The 16,725-nt window shown below is 41.4% G+C and overlaps 1 protein-coding gene across 1 annotated transcript in view; it reads right to left on the bottom strand.

Moving 5' to 3' along the window:
* PLXNC1 (plexin C1) overlaps window positions 1–16,725 on the bottom strand; it is a 70,063-nt gene that overhangs the window by 5,776 nt on the left and 47,562 nt on the right. Inside the window, exons 22-28 of the mRNA XM_079303873.1 lie at window positions 10,658–10,835; window positions 9,334–9,437; window positions 5,146–5,200; window positions 4,121–4,152; window positions 3,925–4,032; window positions 1,809–1,972; window positions 1,235–1,382 (exon numbers count right to left, since the gene is read on the bottom strand). Coding sequence (XP_079159999.1) covers window positions 1,235–1,382; window positions 1,809–1,972; window positions 3,925–4,032; window positions 4,121–4,152; window positions 5,146–5,200; window positions 9,334–9,437; window positions 10,658–10,835 — 789 coding nt within the window. The remainder of the gene's footprint in view (window positions 1–1,234; window positions 1,383–1,808; window positions 1,973–3,924; window positions 4,033–4,120; window positions 4,153–5,145; window positions 5,201–9,333; window positions 9,438–10,657; window positions 10,836–16,725) is intronic.

Genomic DNA, 16,725 nt, shown 5'->3' with positions numbered 1-16,725 from the left:
TTGAGGAAATAAGTGCTGATGCTTGTGATAGGAGCCAAAGCCCCACCTGGCAAACTGATTTTCAGAATGTAAAAGTGGGGGCTGGTAATTTCCCACTCAAGTTCTGGGCAAAAAATGACACAACTGTGTGTTATCTTGTCACCACTGTTTCCAATGTGTGATTAAGTAATTTAAATGTTTGTTTTCTAAATGGCTAAAAGATGTTTCAAGATAAAAGCCTAAAATCATGAAAGTAAATATGTTTTGGTACTAAAAGGTCACAAGATGTTTACCGCATTGCAAACCTTCATCAGGTTTCAGCATCCCTTCTCAAAAAGCTATCAGAAGCTGTTGCTTCAACAATACTGCACAGTGGATTATAAGCACATAAACCTAACAACCTAGCAACTGCTCACTCATTTTTACATCATGGAAGTGATGTGATTAGCTTTAATTTATGATATCTCACTCCTAAAGTAAGATAAATAAGAACATTATTTGTTATTTACCTTTAACAGATGAGCAGTTGGGTTAGATTACACAGAATATTAGTCCATTTTTATATAAATTTTTTTAGGCTACAAAATCTCTAGGCTGTTTTTCTTGGTAGTATGAGCCTGAACAAAAGCTTCCTGCTTTGGTCCAAAGAAAAGGAAAATACCCTGGGGAAAAATGAAGTATTTCTGATCCCCAGAGTTCTGGACACTGTACTAAAGAGTTTTTGAATGTAAGGTTCCTGAACTTGTTGCTGCAGCAAATAATTTTGCATATAAAAAGAGAGAAACTAAATATGTGAAAGGAACTGTTTCAAACTTCAGAGGTCTTTCAGTATTCTTACAGCTTTCACTAGCTTATTGTGTGGGTTTTCTGCATACGGGTGTGTGGTAGACAAAATTTGGACTACTTATCAAGTAATGTTAATCTGTTTAAGACCTTTGTTTAAACCTACATTAAAACCTTAAAATTTTCACCTTCTGCCACCTATTGTGTAAACATACTGTGCAGAACTGAACTGCAGAGAAAACAAGCAGCAGTTAGCTATAAATAAGGCATTCTAATAGCTGTATCTGTCTACTGGTGAATTCTTCAAAGTCTCAGGAGACAGAGCAACAAGGAATGGAAACCCAGCTTAATTAGGCCCCTGACAATTCTGCCCCCAGTATCAGCAGATCCAGGATTTCATCATCTTAATCATTATCCAGTTGAAAAAGACATGAGTTGAGAAAGCAGTAGAAGACTGGAGGGGCAGCATTACCTTCCCCAGTGTCTGTTCTGCAAGAGAAAAGGCATCCATGAAAGCTTGTGCGATTACAGACAAACAGCCATCTATGTGTGAAGTCTTCTTAATATCAAAGACAAACTGGGGATTCTTCAGTATGTTCACCCAGAAGCGAAGAGGAAGACTAGACAGGAGAAAGAACAAATATCTTTAAAATCAACCACTCAAGCAGCACAACTGCTTTAAAATGGTCCTTAATTGCAACTGCACTCAGGAAGGAAGCACATTCCTGGCTGCTTCTTCACGCTAAAAAGGGGTCAGGGAACAAAGGCTACAGAGCAAACACATCTGTCAGGCACCCAGCTTCAAATGATGCTCTCAATCTGCAGCCACCTCTTTCAGAATGTGAAGTCGGTTTGCAGACTGCACAGACCTGGAAGCTCTGGTGGTTTGTGTTGTATTAATCAATACATTCAAGTTACTGCTATCCACAAAGCCAAACCACATCTTTTCCCACGCCAAAAATCTTACTCTTCTGATCACACATTCCATTTTTGCAACTATGTTTTCAGAAAGCACATGCACCCCTGCATATATCCCCTGGGCATACCTGTTGGTTTTCCATATGTGGACCACATCAGGATCAGTAATTTTTTTGCTCTCAGCCTGGGCATCCAAAAAGTCAAAAAAGTACTTGATGGCAACAGGTGCTTTATTGTTTGGCAAACTCCAAATGCTCCTGAAGAGCTTTTCAACAACTGAATGAATTGCAACCTGAAAAGTAACAAAGTTAATATTTTGTTACAATTATACAAGAAAAGGATATTTTACCTCAGAGAGCTGTGTGTGCCTTGAGACAACCACACACAGAAATTACAGTAAATTACAGTTTGTTTGTGGCAAACAAACATCAAGGCCATAGGTTATTGGCAAACAAAACTAACAAAAATGAAACTACAATACACCACAACAAGCTTCTTGCATACATCACATGTCCTGTTGCTCTGCTTACAGGAGAATGATGGTGAACTCTGTGATACATCACAGGTGGGAAGAACCACTTGAGCTAATAAAGACAACTTCAACTCTTCCAATACTGTTGCCACTGTTGCTAAAAGCATTTGGAATTTGTGACTGGAATTAAGAGGGAGGTGAGAAAAAGCAGTTTAGCCAGTTTGCTAGGGGCACTGGTTTTCCAGGTGCCATCTGTGACACGTGCTCAACACATGTGCTCATCAACTTCACAGCCAAATGGCTCTGGCACATGATCCAGTTCTAGGATAACAGCTTTGGGTGCTACAAGACACTAATATTAGAGAGGAGAACTGAAAACTGGGTATTTCTGATATAAAAGTGAAGATATTTGGCTCACTAAAGGATGGGTTTGGCTGCTGCTGGACTCACTGACATAATCACTGAGTATTCATAAGTAGAGGCAAACAAAGCAAAACACTGTTCTGTGCTTTTTTCTTCACATCTGTTCTGAAGCTCAGTTCAGCCCAATCTTCTCTCAACAAGAAGGATTTAAGCCTATCCCAGGACCTTGATGAATACTGGCCAATTCATTTCATGTGGTAAACTCTGCAATTGTGTCTGTGTTTGTGTATAGGAGAGAGGGGAGCAGAGAGAGAGAGATGGTGAGATGCAATTTCCTTCAGTGCACAGCCTATCATGAGAGGAATTTCACAGCCAAGGATATCACAGCTCTGTTGTTCAGGGCAGTGTCCTACTTTGGAGAAGATGATTAATTTAAAGCCCTTTAAAAGGACTGTTTCTAAAAAGCCTGATCTCTTCTGTAACCTTAGTCTTCCACTGTAAGGCTTTACTAACTGCTTTACTCCAGCATTTCCTGAAGGCTCATGTTAGTTTTCACAGGTAATGAGAAATAGCCAGTCTTCATTCTCACTTTGGGGACTGTCCCAAATTACTTCAGATATTATCAACCACCTAATTAAATAATGATTGATAGATTTTTAAATGCAATAAGGCTGTAATCATCATCCCTTCAGGCCTCTTGCACAGCTCTCAGTGTTGTGCACCCATTAATATTTTATGCAATATGCTGCTGCAGAGAGTTTTCTGCATAGAGTAAGTCAGAAACAAAATGACATTACTGGAGGGAGTGAGCAGGACTTACTCCTAAGCAATGCACATTGTATAAATTAGGTAGTTGTACTATAAATCCTAAGTATCTTGCTTTTAAAATTAATCTAGTTATTTTGAATGCTTAATCTGAAAACCAAACAGATTATTTCATTTTGTGGGCAGTATCTTGTGAAACTCAGGCTTCAGAAGTTGCCTCTAAGCTGGACAAACTCTAGAGCAGAGTGAGGAGATTGTTTTCTGAAAGCTGTCATTCCAGAAGGGTTCATTCTCACTCTATGGAACTCTGTGGTTGAACTCACTTTCCATAAGATAAATAACAACCTTTTTTCTTTAGCCTGAGAAAAAGGGTGTGCTTACTGAGGAGATACTATGTGTAATCAAACAATTTTAGAACTCTAGTATTAGAAAATCTGAAATGTGTCTGTCTTTGCAAATATGGGTCATACCCCATAGTTAGCACAGTGATCTTTATATGTTACCTTTTTTTTTTTTTTTCCCTACAAAAGGAAAATTTACACACAGGAAGTCTGCACAATTTCTGGTTTAATTTGTCTTTCTCTTATGCCAAACTAGCCAAGCCAACATCAGCCCTCCCCCAAAATAAAGTTTTTACAGTTTACCTTGGTTGACAGAAGTTTTGTGAGATACATTTCTTTCACTTTGAATTTTTGCTTTCCTTTGTGACCTGCTCCCTTCACATCTTTGTTTGCTTCCGAGTCTGGTAAAATCTGTCATGAATAGATTAGAGAGATTACCCAGATCAAAAACCAGCTCAGTATGAAATCTACCACCTAACAGTGTAATGATTCAACTCACCAAATGACAGTGTTCATCTGAGTAGTCCACATCTAAACAACAAAAGCAGAGAGCAAACATCCATTAATGAAAAGCACAGCTACAAGCTTGTGAGTTCTGCTGGGCTCTGGGCCATGCAGCAGGGTGCATCCAGGATGCCAAGCAAGCAGAGTCAGTGTCATCCTTTCCTGCCTGCAGTGTAGGGGAAGCCTCTGGGAAATGCACAGACACTGCACCTTCCAGGTGCCAACCTGTAGCTCGGGACCACTGAGCTATGGCATCCTATCTGCTGTTGGGGTAAGCTGGCAGCAGTCACAGCTCCTCCGAAAGGAGGACAAGATGAGTTGATTGCAGTGGTTTAAGTCTCTAAGAGTGCAGAGTGCAGGTGGGCTGAGGTCAGGCTTGAATACAATGGTTGGGAACAGACAACCTCAGTTTTGCTAAGGCAGAGGCCACTCCAGTGAGATGCACATGTCTCTCCTGATGATAAGGAAACACATGTTAGGAGTGCATTTCTTCACAGGGACTACAGAAAGCTCTTCTCTCATCCACCAGTTGGGTGGGAGCAGCCTGCATCACAGGGTGAGATGAACTGGCATCCTGTAAGCATCCTTTATCTCCTGACATGCTGTTGAGACAAGCAAGTCAAAGTCATGAAAGTAAGAAAAACTACCAAATAGTGGGGGTTTTGCCATTCATGTGTCTGAACAGTGCAGCACTATATCTGTGTTGCACAGTTCTGGCACCAGGGAGAGGCATGTTCTGTCTCCTTATGTCACCTGTGCTCCCCTGTCTGTGAGCCTGTATTGCTAAGCAATCGTTTGCTGAGGACTGTAAGCCCCTCTGTCCCTTCTTTCTTTTGCCTTCTTTCCTCCTTTTAGGTCCACTGTGCCTGCCAGAGACCCAGAGCCAAGGCTCTTCATTTGGCTCAAGTATATCAACTTATCTGACCTCTATTGACCAAGATACAATCTGTCACAGCTCAGCTCTCTGCATTCCCAACCATTCTGCACAGAAGTTAAAATAGGTTGCAGTCCATTTGTTACCTGATCGGGTATTTGCCTTCTTTTTGAAGACTTTTATGGTTGCTCCATTTGAAATCTGAAAGAAAAAAACAAAGACATCATGTTGAAACAGAAGTGCTTAGAACTCAGCCTCAGTTTCATTTCCTCTGTCCCTCAGGCCATGGCAGTGCAGGACAGCCCAGCCTGAGTGTGCACGGCCTTCAGCAGGCAGCCAGGGCTGGGTTTTCAGGCATGGGCAGAAGCTGCACTTTGTCAGCATTACCCAGCCAGGTGGGAAGGCACATATTCCAGTGCCCCAGCCTTGAAGACTTTTAGCTTCCTTCAGTTTTTTTGGTTCAGCCCATAGTGGACATTTTCATGTACTGCTCTGTGCTGTTTCTTGCATCCATTTTTCTATTGCTCAGGTTAAATTCTCTGTTTCCTGTGCAGTTGGACCTTATGGGAAGGTGAGGCAGAGGTGCACACAAATGTGAATTCTCTTCTGGTCCCCTTTCTTTCAGCTCAGTCTGTTCTACCCATGTCCTCTGGAGGGGCCATGTTGAGGGTTTAGCCTGGTGCTCCCAAAAACTATTTTCAAACTGAGCAAAATATTTATACACCATAAGATCAAAATCTGTATCCTGCCATCTTGGGATTTCTAGGAAAAATCTACCTCCTCCTTCCCTCAATTTAGAGTGTTGCCAGGATATTACGCATTATCTTTAAAACAAACTGGCAAGCCATGTTTTTATTGTCAAAGAGTAACTAAAAAATGGCTCCCACTGAGAACTACACCACTGCTCTGCTATCAAATGTTGAGTCTTGCCAAGTGCTAGTGTACTTGCCTCTATAATTACAAAAACAACCGGCCAGTTCTAGGAAGGGATCTCTGCCAAAATAATTTAAGTGTTTTTTAAACCTTGGCAGCCAGCCTGGTGTGAGAAACCAGTTTAAACATTAAGATACTCTATCAAAAGCTGTGTCTTGTGCCAAAAAAATCTGCACTTACACTTGCTCCTGGAAAGTAAACGCAATCTATTTTATAATTTTTTTGCAGAGATTCCATCTATCATGCATACTTTCAGAACTATTTTAGATTGCACAGAACTCTTGAAAACCATACTATGAATAGGAATATGCTCTAAGGCTACCTTGTGAGGGGATACAAACAGCCAGACAGTCCTCCTACTTGGCCCTGAAGACAGGAGCAGTGCCACCCAGCAGCTTACCCCCTCCTGCAGCAATAGGGGCAACATGCTGCCTCCATTCCCTCCCCAAGAAGTAGGAGGGCAGCTCAGTGCTGAAATGAGTTGACTTCTGTCCTGAGGGAGATGGGCAGAGCTCAGACAGAGATCCCTGATTCCCTCCAGGAATCAGAGGCATTGCTGCAGAACAGGCTCGACCAAAGCCTGCACTCCAGGTGTTCTTTCTGGGACAAATTATGCTTTTAGTAGTGAGTAGACCATGCTTTCTACTCCTTATCATTATTGCAGCAGCCATACTTGCTGTTTCTTTTAGTATGATCCAATTAAAAAAATAAATTAAAAACTCCTTCTTTTTTTTTTTTTTTGCTGTCTAAATAACTTTTTGTGGTGGGCTGCTCCCATGGACACCTCAAAATATCTTTGCTTTGTCAAGTGCATTATTGAGGAGGACAAACAGGGAGAAGAGAGATTTCTTCCAATCCAGACAACATGGAATACAGCTACTTTGCAAAACAGAAGACATGGTAGTGTGGTTACACCTCTTGTTCCCCGGGCCTCACTGTATCCAGTCCTTGCCAGTGAGCTCCAGGAATCACGTTCAGTTTCACTTGATGGGGCTCTGCCTCCTGGAACTGTGATACTCTTACCAGTTGAGAAACTGGAGACCTGTGATTGGACAGCATATCTGAAAGTGACTGTCTAGCTCTCTTCTTGTGTGGGGAATAGGATGTCAAGATAACCAGCAACCTTCTTGTCATGGCTTGTGGTTATTCTCATGGAAGTGATAGAACAGACCTCATAAATAAAATATTGATAAATCTCCTGGGAGCCAAAAAATTAGAGCAAAAGCAGCACACAGGCCAGAGGCACAAGAGAGTCTAACAGTACAGTGGATTTTTTTCTCTTCACAAACACTACACAAATATGCAAATGCACCGTTCCTGCATATTTTAAAAATCAGTGTAGAAACGAAGCCTACTTTTTCAAGATCAATTGGTGACTCTGTGATCTTCACAACACTGCTCCTCATGCTCCAGGGTCTTAAAAAGATTTTATGCTACTTCCCAATTTCAAACATCAAGTTACTTTCTAACATTTAAGGCTGGCAAACAAAAAGAAAAATGCAGGCGTGCCACAAAACTCGAGGCATTGTTGAAATGTAAGTTAGAATTTCTCAGGCAATGTTACTGCCCTCATAGAGTGCATGCAATGTTCCTTTTTCTTGCTATCTGGGCACTTGTGCTTCTCTTTCTGTATCAATATGCATGCAAGAAAATTAACTAGATACCCTAATGGCTAATGCTTGCCACTAAGCCACTGCCTAAAATGGCACTGAGATTTTGCCTAAAATGTACATTATTTTGTCAGTGCCAGAAAATGTGAACTAAAATATCGAAGAGACATGCAGTACAATTTCCATAAGGCAGCTGCTAAGCTATAATTAGTGTAGTTACAGCTTTGCAAAAACAACTGAGCCTCCTACCTAACTTCTATCTGCAAGAAATCCTTGCCTGCAGAAACCTCAGACAAAACAAGGGCTGGGACAAAGATACCCGGGGATCACAGAGACCAGTGAAGCAGACTTAGTTGCCTTGAGGCCTGATACCCATGAGCACAGCACGGCCATGAGTCCAGATGTGCAAAAGGCCACTGGGAAAAGTAGGGAGCACCTGCAGTAGCTGCCTGTGGCAAAGAAGGCAGGTACTGCCACATTAGGCAGGAACTCAAACACCTAATCTAATTCAAATCTATGCTGACCTGCTGTACAGGCTCAAACTGCAACACTACAATGTCCTAATCTGTACAAAATCTCTGTGAGTGGAGTGGAGGAGGTCACACATTCTCTGTAGACAAGACAGGCACAGGAAAAGCCACTGCATAGTGACTGAGGACATCTGGGTTCACTGCTGACCCCTGGGAGGTAAGGGGAGCAACAAACGCCTACAGAAATCCAAATGAACTTGCTTCAGATCTAAGCAGCCTTGTCCTCTGCCCAGAATACAAAGTCCTGCTGGGAATCCTTGTTTCTCTGTGGATGGCACAGTATTTGCTCATGCAGACAGCAACATGTTCCATGTTGGCTCAGGTTCCTCAGCACCATACTGCACTGCATGGCACAGACCTATGGCAGCAAAACTTCAAAATAAATAAAAATTTATGAACATGTTAAAAGCCAGACTTTCAAATCCAACGAGGCATGAGGAAAGATCTGTAAAAGCACTCAGCATGAAAATCTCCATTTCCAAAATCTATCTGTGAGCATCACATGTGAACTTCCATATCACCTGAGGCCAATCACCTGCTGCACATTTTCCTCCAACATATCACTCTTTATTTTGACTGGTGTCACTGAAAACTCCTTAGAGACCAATGCTGCTTGCTGTGCTTTCACAGTGTGCTACACCCAGGAGGGCTCTGCCACCAGCTGCAGGTCTGTGTGTTGTTGCAATGATGGACAGATTATTGCAGCATTGCAAACAACTGCTTTACAGGTGCAACTGGAAGCAGAGGAGAAAACTTATGGCACAAGTGCCAACAGCAGATGGAAGCAGAAACAGAGAAAGGCAAGGAGACTGACACAGGAGGTATCAAGAAAAGAGGGAGAAAAGGCATCAATCCTTTTTATTCTGACTTGCAATGAGATTTCAGAAGTATCAATACTGCCTGTTCAGATAATCAAAATATGAGGTGAGATGAGGTAAACATTTGCTCATGGTGCAACAAGAACTCCACAGCAAAGATTCAAAAAGACCCAAGGCAATGTTGAAAGCTGGAAATCGGATTCTGTTTTAAATGAAATGCTTGACAGAAGTAACAGTTTACCTGGTATGTTTGAACCAAGCAACCCTGCAACAAGGAAACCTCTGAAAAGTAACAGAAAACATGACTCATTGGCAAGAACGTTGTGAGCCACACAATTCTTTCCTTCTGTTGATGATGCTCAGCTATGACTTCAAGCTATGCAGATCACATTTGAGAGCTGTGGAGAAACTTCTCAATGCATGGGTCTGGCCTCAGTGCTTACCTCGTAATGACCGATGGTATTTAGCTTCCGTATCCCATCCTCCATCACCTCTGAGGAACCATCAAGATCTAACAATTCTCTTTGCTGCTCCTCAGACACAAGTTCTGCAGTATGACAGCAACAGAAAACAATTACATTCCAATGGCATTCTCACTGTACAGATATTTGCAAATAAAAACAACACCTAACTATTTTTGGACCAGTGACTCCCAGCTGAGCTACTCCTCTCTATCCTTGTGCTAGATCACATGCAACTGGTTTTGTGCTCCCACACTTCTGATTCCTTTTCTGGGGTGACAGCCTGAGTGGCTTCCCTTTCAGCAGGTTTTTGTGCTTCACTTTGAGTTGGTCAAGGCAGAGTTTCTGAAGGTGCTTTCACCTAATCTCTATTCTGCTGCACAAGTGTGCCCTGGTTTTAAGGTTACATTGGGCCTAGAAGAAAGGCTCCCCAAGCCACTTCTAAGAGATCACTAAAAGGAACTGTACAAGACTGACATAGCACATAGTGAAGGGTGGTCAGGTACCTGTAAAGGAGATAGACACCAAGACATCAGATATGAAAGTAAATGATGAGCACTTTCCAACACAGAGTCTGAGAAGGTGAGGAAGGGTTGGCTGAACCCCACAAGGAAGTATTGACATCTTAGGGACCAAGTCTAGGATGCTAACAATATGGAGTTTGTTAGGTTTTGTACTAGGGTATGTGGGAAGTGGTATGGTGGTGGTAGCTGCAGATCTTGTGCTCTTGAAAACCCAGCAAGGAAAGGTGGTTTGACTCATCTACTGGAACAGCCTTATTTACATCTGTAGATATTGTAGGTGACTTGGTGAGTCACAGGCGAACTATTATATAAACCTAATCTGACTATAAATAAGATTTATTTGAAGGCTCTTCTGATCAAGGGTAATGTAGGCCTGTAGGAAGGAAGGAAGAGAGGTAGGAGGAATAGTAGATAGGGACTAAAATACTTGATAATCATGATATGGCATCTTATCCACTGACAAAATGTAACAACCAGCTGTACTTAAGGGCCAGCCACCTTACTTACCCCAGAAAAGGAATAGAGAAATTATAAATGCATAATAAATAGCATCTGTTTGTTAATTGCAATGCTGAAGTCCTTGCAGAAGTGAAGCAGATATAGCTCCAGTGTTCTAACTGGTAACATAAATGATCTAGGTTTTGCCTTGAATTTCCTCTCAAAAGCTACATTCTGTATGAACTCTGAAAAGAATCAAAGCCAAAGGTAGGCATTCCTAGTAAGAAAACCCCACAACAGACAAGTACACTCCATGATGATATAACATAATGACATTGTCTTACCAAGACCAATTTCATCCAGCTGAAGGCCATAGAGAAAGCCATTCTTATTAAAGAAAGCCTGAAGGCTCTTCTCCTTGGCTTGGCCTATGGTGTCACAGTCCAGAACATTAACTGGAATAGTTTGAGAGGCATCTCCACTCTCATTTTCTGGGATTTTTTCAAAGATAATGTTCACTGTCTAGGGAAAGAAACACATGTTACTCTTACTTACGTGGAACATCTGGCATAGGAAACCCGAAACTCCTGACAGATTTTCAGCACCCAAGAGATTTTCAGCATATTTATTATTAAAGTTGTTTCAAATAAAGAATACTTGAAGGAATTACACAAAAAGCATTTAGAATTCTTCCTGTTCAAAAAAGAAATATATATATATATATATATAGCTATATATTTCCAAGACTGAATTTTTAGCTATATATTTCCAAGAGTGTATTTTGTCTTCTGCTTTTGTGCAAATGTGTTTCAGTGAATTACCAAAAACCAACAAGAGACAAGGAAGAATTACAATGCATGTTCTAAAAAAAGCAGATCTTTTATGTAAAATGAATGCCTTAACAGCAGAACTGTAAGTGACAAGAGATCTGATAAGGCTGCTGAGTAAGTAGTCACGGTAAGCATGATTGATTGTGAGTGGATAGAAAGCAGTGTTAAAATGCATATTTACACCAGCAGATCATGCTGAGTGCCTTATATCACACAGAAAGTACACCTCTCCTGGAGGTGTCTGTGTCTGTGTCTGTGCACAGTCCTGTCTCTGGAGGCAGCACAGACAGGGCTGCCACAGAAGCAGCGAAATAAGAGAGCATGTTGCAGTAGAGAGAATCCAAAGTGGTGCAGATCTGCACAGAAAAGTGCAGTGTGTTCTGTTAGTTGTTATTTCAGGTCAAACACCCATGTCTGGTTACAGCACCCCTGTCCCTTCGCTCCCAACTCCTCTGCTAGGCTGCACACAGGCTGAGTAGAGGCTGGAGGGAGGCACCAGTGACACTGAGCGACCATCTCCAGGGAATGGCTTTTTTGTCAGGTCATATTTTTCTGATCAGGTCAGGCAGATTAACTGCCAGCAGGCAGGGAATAAGGGATGAGCACAGAATTGCTAGTGCCAAGCAATAACATCAAAAATTTCCAGTGCCACAGCCTGCTGTGTGCAGTGAAATCACTGTCCAGTTCCTTGGATACAGATGTTCTGCTGCAGATGTCTTGGGACAGAATTAAACCAAGTGTTTTAGGTGCCAGCACTCGACTGTAAGTGGCACAGGAAAATAAATGTACTCAATCATTCTGGCTGCTGAATGGTTCTGGTATAACATTTATCTTCTGACTGAAATGAGAGGACTGCAGGTGTGACTGTGAAGGACTGTGAGCATTAAAACAGGAAGCAAGTAAACCATTTTTTTTCTCTGTTGTCATGTGAAGGACAGAACTTCTGTCCAGGTTGTTGCAGGGACAACTTTTCTATCTTCTTAGAAAAATGAGTAGTTATTAATAGCTGTAGTATAGTATTTCCTGCTTATTACCCAGCAAGAGTAGAAATTACAACAAGCTGCTGGTGAAAAATGTAGTCCAATGCAACGAAAATTAACGTTACTGTCTCTACAGAAGCAGAGGGAGTATTAAAAACAGGATTGCAAAACCATGAGGATCATGATTTCAGAAAGACTAGGATGTAACTGAAGTAACAGGGAACAACTTAATCAGGACACTGAGATGTTTAATTGTGAGGAAAATGAGTCCATGGAAAGGACAGATGGAAATAGAGACAAGGATATGTGGGAATTGCAGAAGGAGAAGCAGACTGGACACCATGCCTGAGGTTGGGATTTCATGCAGAAAATTAGTAAAAAATATATTGGCACAGCAACGAGGGAGTCATGCTTGGTTAGGCCCACAGACCAACTGAACAGACAGCAGTCCTGTCCTTGACTCTCACTGCCCTGAGGTCATGGTCTTGCAGGATTAAAATGTGGACAGGGACTAACTGTATTTTGTCCTTGGAAAACTCATTTTAATCAGTCTTTGCCCCTTCTAGTCTGTGAATTGATCTTTCTGAAGTAGCTCCTCACACTTTAACTGATGTTGATTTGGCTCTACATTCTTGGAAGCATTCCTTCCTTCAGATGACAATTTCCTTTTAACATTGTTCCTACACTGCACTATTCATGTTCCTGCTCCTGCTTCATTTTCCACTCCTTTCAGACCATCATGAGGAACTGTGTATTTCTCTTCCTCCTTTTCTTTTCAGCACATACTCTCACACAGGAATGTGCAGCCTCCTCTGCCCTTAGCACATGAGCGCCCTCCCATTCCCACTCCACTCCACTGTAGGATTACAGGACTGCAAAAAGAGAGTAGTCATCCTTCATGTAGGTGGAATAAAAGCATGTATGGACTCCTTAAGTGAAAGTATCAACAGACTGAGGATCACAGGAATGCTTTATAACTCAAAGAAGTGGTCAGATGGGAAGGAATATTTAAACAACTAAAGTTCTCTAAGCCATGAGAGCCAGATGGTTTTGCTAATATGATTTCCTGCAGAAGTTAATCTAAAGTGATAAAGCAAGTGAAGAGGAGCTAGGAAAGCCAATTATTAAGTTGTCCCTCTGGAGCTGAAGTTTTCATAAATCAGATTCAACCTGTCTGACAGCACAGTCCTTGGCTTCAGAAACCATTAATCAGAAGCTGACAGTCACAATCACTGTATTTAGACACATAGTGTAGAACTAGAAAAAGAAACAAGTTATTAAAAAATTAAGAAAGCCCTTTTATGATCAGCTCTGGTGGTCATAAAATACATGAGAAATCACAGGAGGACATGTGAAAGTCACAAAATATATCGAGTTTTTTTCCAAGTCATGCTTTGCAGAAGAAACAAAAATACTATTAACTTAGGGAAAGCTTCAGCAGAAAATTACAGGACATAGTCCAAGCTAATAATATCCAGAGATGAGACTTCACACATTAGAAATTATGAAGGCAAGACAAAGTCACAGTCCTCTTCAGAAAAGCTTTAATGGTTGCAAGAATTGTTAAAGGCTACTTGAGGAGAAGGTGGCACCTGCAACTACTTGTATAGGAAATAGCTTGGAACCTAGCTACAAGACAGGAGCAAACTTTAAAAAAATTATTTTCACCCATGCAGTCACAGAAATAATGACATTTGAAGACAGTGTTTGCAGATGGCTTTTCAGATTTGTAGTTTCCTTGAAAATTAATTTCACACAATTAATTATTCAGCAGAGCTATTAATAACCATAGCAGATAATAAATGAGATGTGGTTTAATCAAGCAATGTGATAATATCATGTTTTCTTAGAAATAAAGAACAATAATCTGGGCTATTCAAGGACTCTTATTCATTACCCTATGCATCAGCTATGCATCTGAGCAAATCATGCTTCCATTTATCACACAGATAAAAAACCAAAAAAATCCCCTTTAGATTAATGAAAGTTAGGCAATTTATGTAAAGAGTCAGTATCAAGATGTACCACATAACAAAACTGCCTTAAAATTGCTCCCATCTCCCAGACTATGAAATACAATCAACAGGAAAAATAAGATTGATTGCATGATCCTTCTGCAGCAGCCAGAACAGTCACCTGTGAAGAGGTTATAGAACAAATAGAGAAGAGTTAGCCAATTAGGACAGAAAATGGTGCAGCAGTTAAATTTATGCTAGATGGGCATACACAAAGGAAGGACTGTGCTGATGATGCTGCAGTGTGACACTGTCCCTAATCAATCTGTCCCTAATCCAGAGGACTCTCCTGAAGACAGCATCTGCACTGCTCACTTTGCAGTGAGGGTTGCTGTGTTTCTTTCCTGCAGATCCCCACATGTCACATACTTTTAACAGCTTCCTTATCTCTCACAAAGCGTGACTAATAATACCACAATCATGATGTCTTATTAGGAAATTGCTTTCCTTGTCTCTGCTTTACTCCCCTACAGCCCACCCACTTTTTTTTAACACCCCTCTTTTAACTCATAAAGCAGTTGAACACTTTCAACAACCTTCCACTATGTGGCTTTGCTTCACTTTTAATAAAAGGCAGTTGGCTGAACAGGTGAATTAGATCATTTCTTCCCATCTAAAAATGCAAACACATTTCAGCAAAGCATTCAACAGCCTAAATGCCTTTTTAAAATAAGCAGTGACTACTCAAAAGAATGCTGGAGCACCAAGCCCACCACAAGAAGTCTCCTCTGGTTTCCCACAGGAGGTATATCACTGAGAACATCTCCCATTCCAGGCTGGCATTTTCTATTCTAAATGAAACTCTTCAGTGAAACGCTAACACTCAGCTGTGGAGTGCACTTCTTCATCAGTCATTGAGCAAATTATCTGCTGAGGGGTGCAGCTGCTTGTCTGCCTGTGAGAAAGCAGGCTTGCTTCCTCAGCCTGAGAAAAGGATCCATGACACATCCAAGTCCCTTTCAAGGCAGCTTTATTTCTCAGTACTCAAATATAAGCACAGCATGAAAGAGCACAGCTTCTCAGCCCATACTTGACCAATGCTATTAGAAGCCTCTTTCCTTCAATTTCTCCACTTGAGTATGTGCTTCAGCAGCTTCATCCTTTCTAGCAGAGAGGGTTAACAGTAGGGTTTGGGTGATCCAAGGTCTGTGGCCTTTTTAAAAAAGGCATGGGGTCCTGCCAGGGAACAGCTCTAATGAAATTCAAACACTACATGTTTCTAGGTTCCCTTTTTTTTTCTGGTTACAAATGGCCTGAAATTTTAAAAAACCTCTCCTGGTCTGTGGAGTTCACCCTGATTTTTAGGAGCCTGTCTGGATCCTGCTTTTACTGGTTTGAAACTGAACTCCCACTCCTGAAAAGAGAGATTGTCATGCAGAGCACCTACACCCTTGTTTGTATCCTGTAACTGATTTAAGAATTGCACTCCCTACCAGATGTATCCCTCTATCTACAAGTGCCTACACAGCTTAAAAAAAAATCTGGACACCAAATGTCTGTATATTTACTTCACCATCTCTATATCACTCTCTCTTAGGCTGTATTTTTACACTTTGCTGTGGAGAGATAGATTTTAATGTACTGCTATTGTAGGGCTGGGGAAAGGGGCAAAACAAAATACTGCAAGACTCAGAATGTAACTGCAGTGAGCAACTGTAAAAATGCACTTGAAAGCTCAGATCAGAATTTATTTCATTTAGAAAACAAAACCTGCAGTCCTTTAGGCAGAAATGTTCTTCCACAGTAAGGAGAAAACACTTGGTTCCCAGACTGTAAGCTCACAGGTCCTGCATGTCAATGCCGTGCATCTGAAGTGGTGTTAAGAGAAGATAACTGACTACTTTCTCTTTAGCCTCCTGTTAAATGCTATTTTTGAAGGGAAAATGTGCACAGCTGCCTTGCTTCCCCAGCCCAGAAAACCTCACCACCCCACCTAAGTCTCTTTCACAGCACAGTTTTAGCTTCCAGCATAAATCTCAGCTACACCACCAAACAAAACTGTTGCCCAGTCCAGCCAGAACTGTAGTCCTTGAACTTCATCTCTGCAAATTTATTGCAGGATTCCTCCCTCCTTTTGTGATCGTTTTAAAGGGAACATTCAGCACTTCTCAGCTAAGCCCAAGGAATGCTGCACATAAACAGGCAAAGCTGATCTAGATTAAACCCATAGCTGTATCATTATCTCCTATTCAAAAGCAGGAATACAAAGTACAAAGAGAGGAAATGAGGTTCAAGAAGGGCTGTGGGCTCTCACTTCCTCATTCATCTGCAGACAGTGTCTCACAAGTGACAGCAAGTCCTTCAGACCACTCACCTTTTCTCCCCTTACTGCAGTCTGACCACAAGACCCTATCAGTGACTGCATGCATAGAAGTAGCTCTAGAAAAAGTATTTAAAGTTCTTCAGCAGTTTCAGAGTCAGCTATCCCCCCCAAGGGGCTCCCAATATGAATGTGTGTTATAAATAAGTCAGTTACAGGACCAGACATTTCTGTGCAGTCTACTGGTAACAGGCATATTGAGCTTGCTTGAAAATTGTTGCTCTGCATCACTACAGCATTTTGCATCCTATGGATACATATAGCAAC

This window comes from Erithacus rubecula (assembly GCF_903797595.1).
Source record: "Erithacus rubecula genome assembly, chromosome: 4".
Taxonomy (NCBI): Eukaryota; Metazoa; Chordata; class Aves; order Passeriformes; family Muscicapidae; genus Erithacus; species Erithacus rubecula.
Note: the sequence above shows the minus strand (reverse complement) of the source record. Positions and strands in the feature narration are given on the sequence as shown.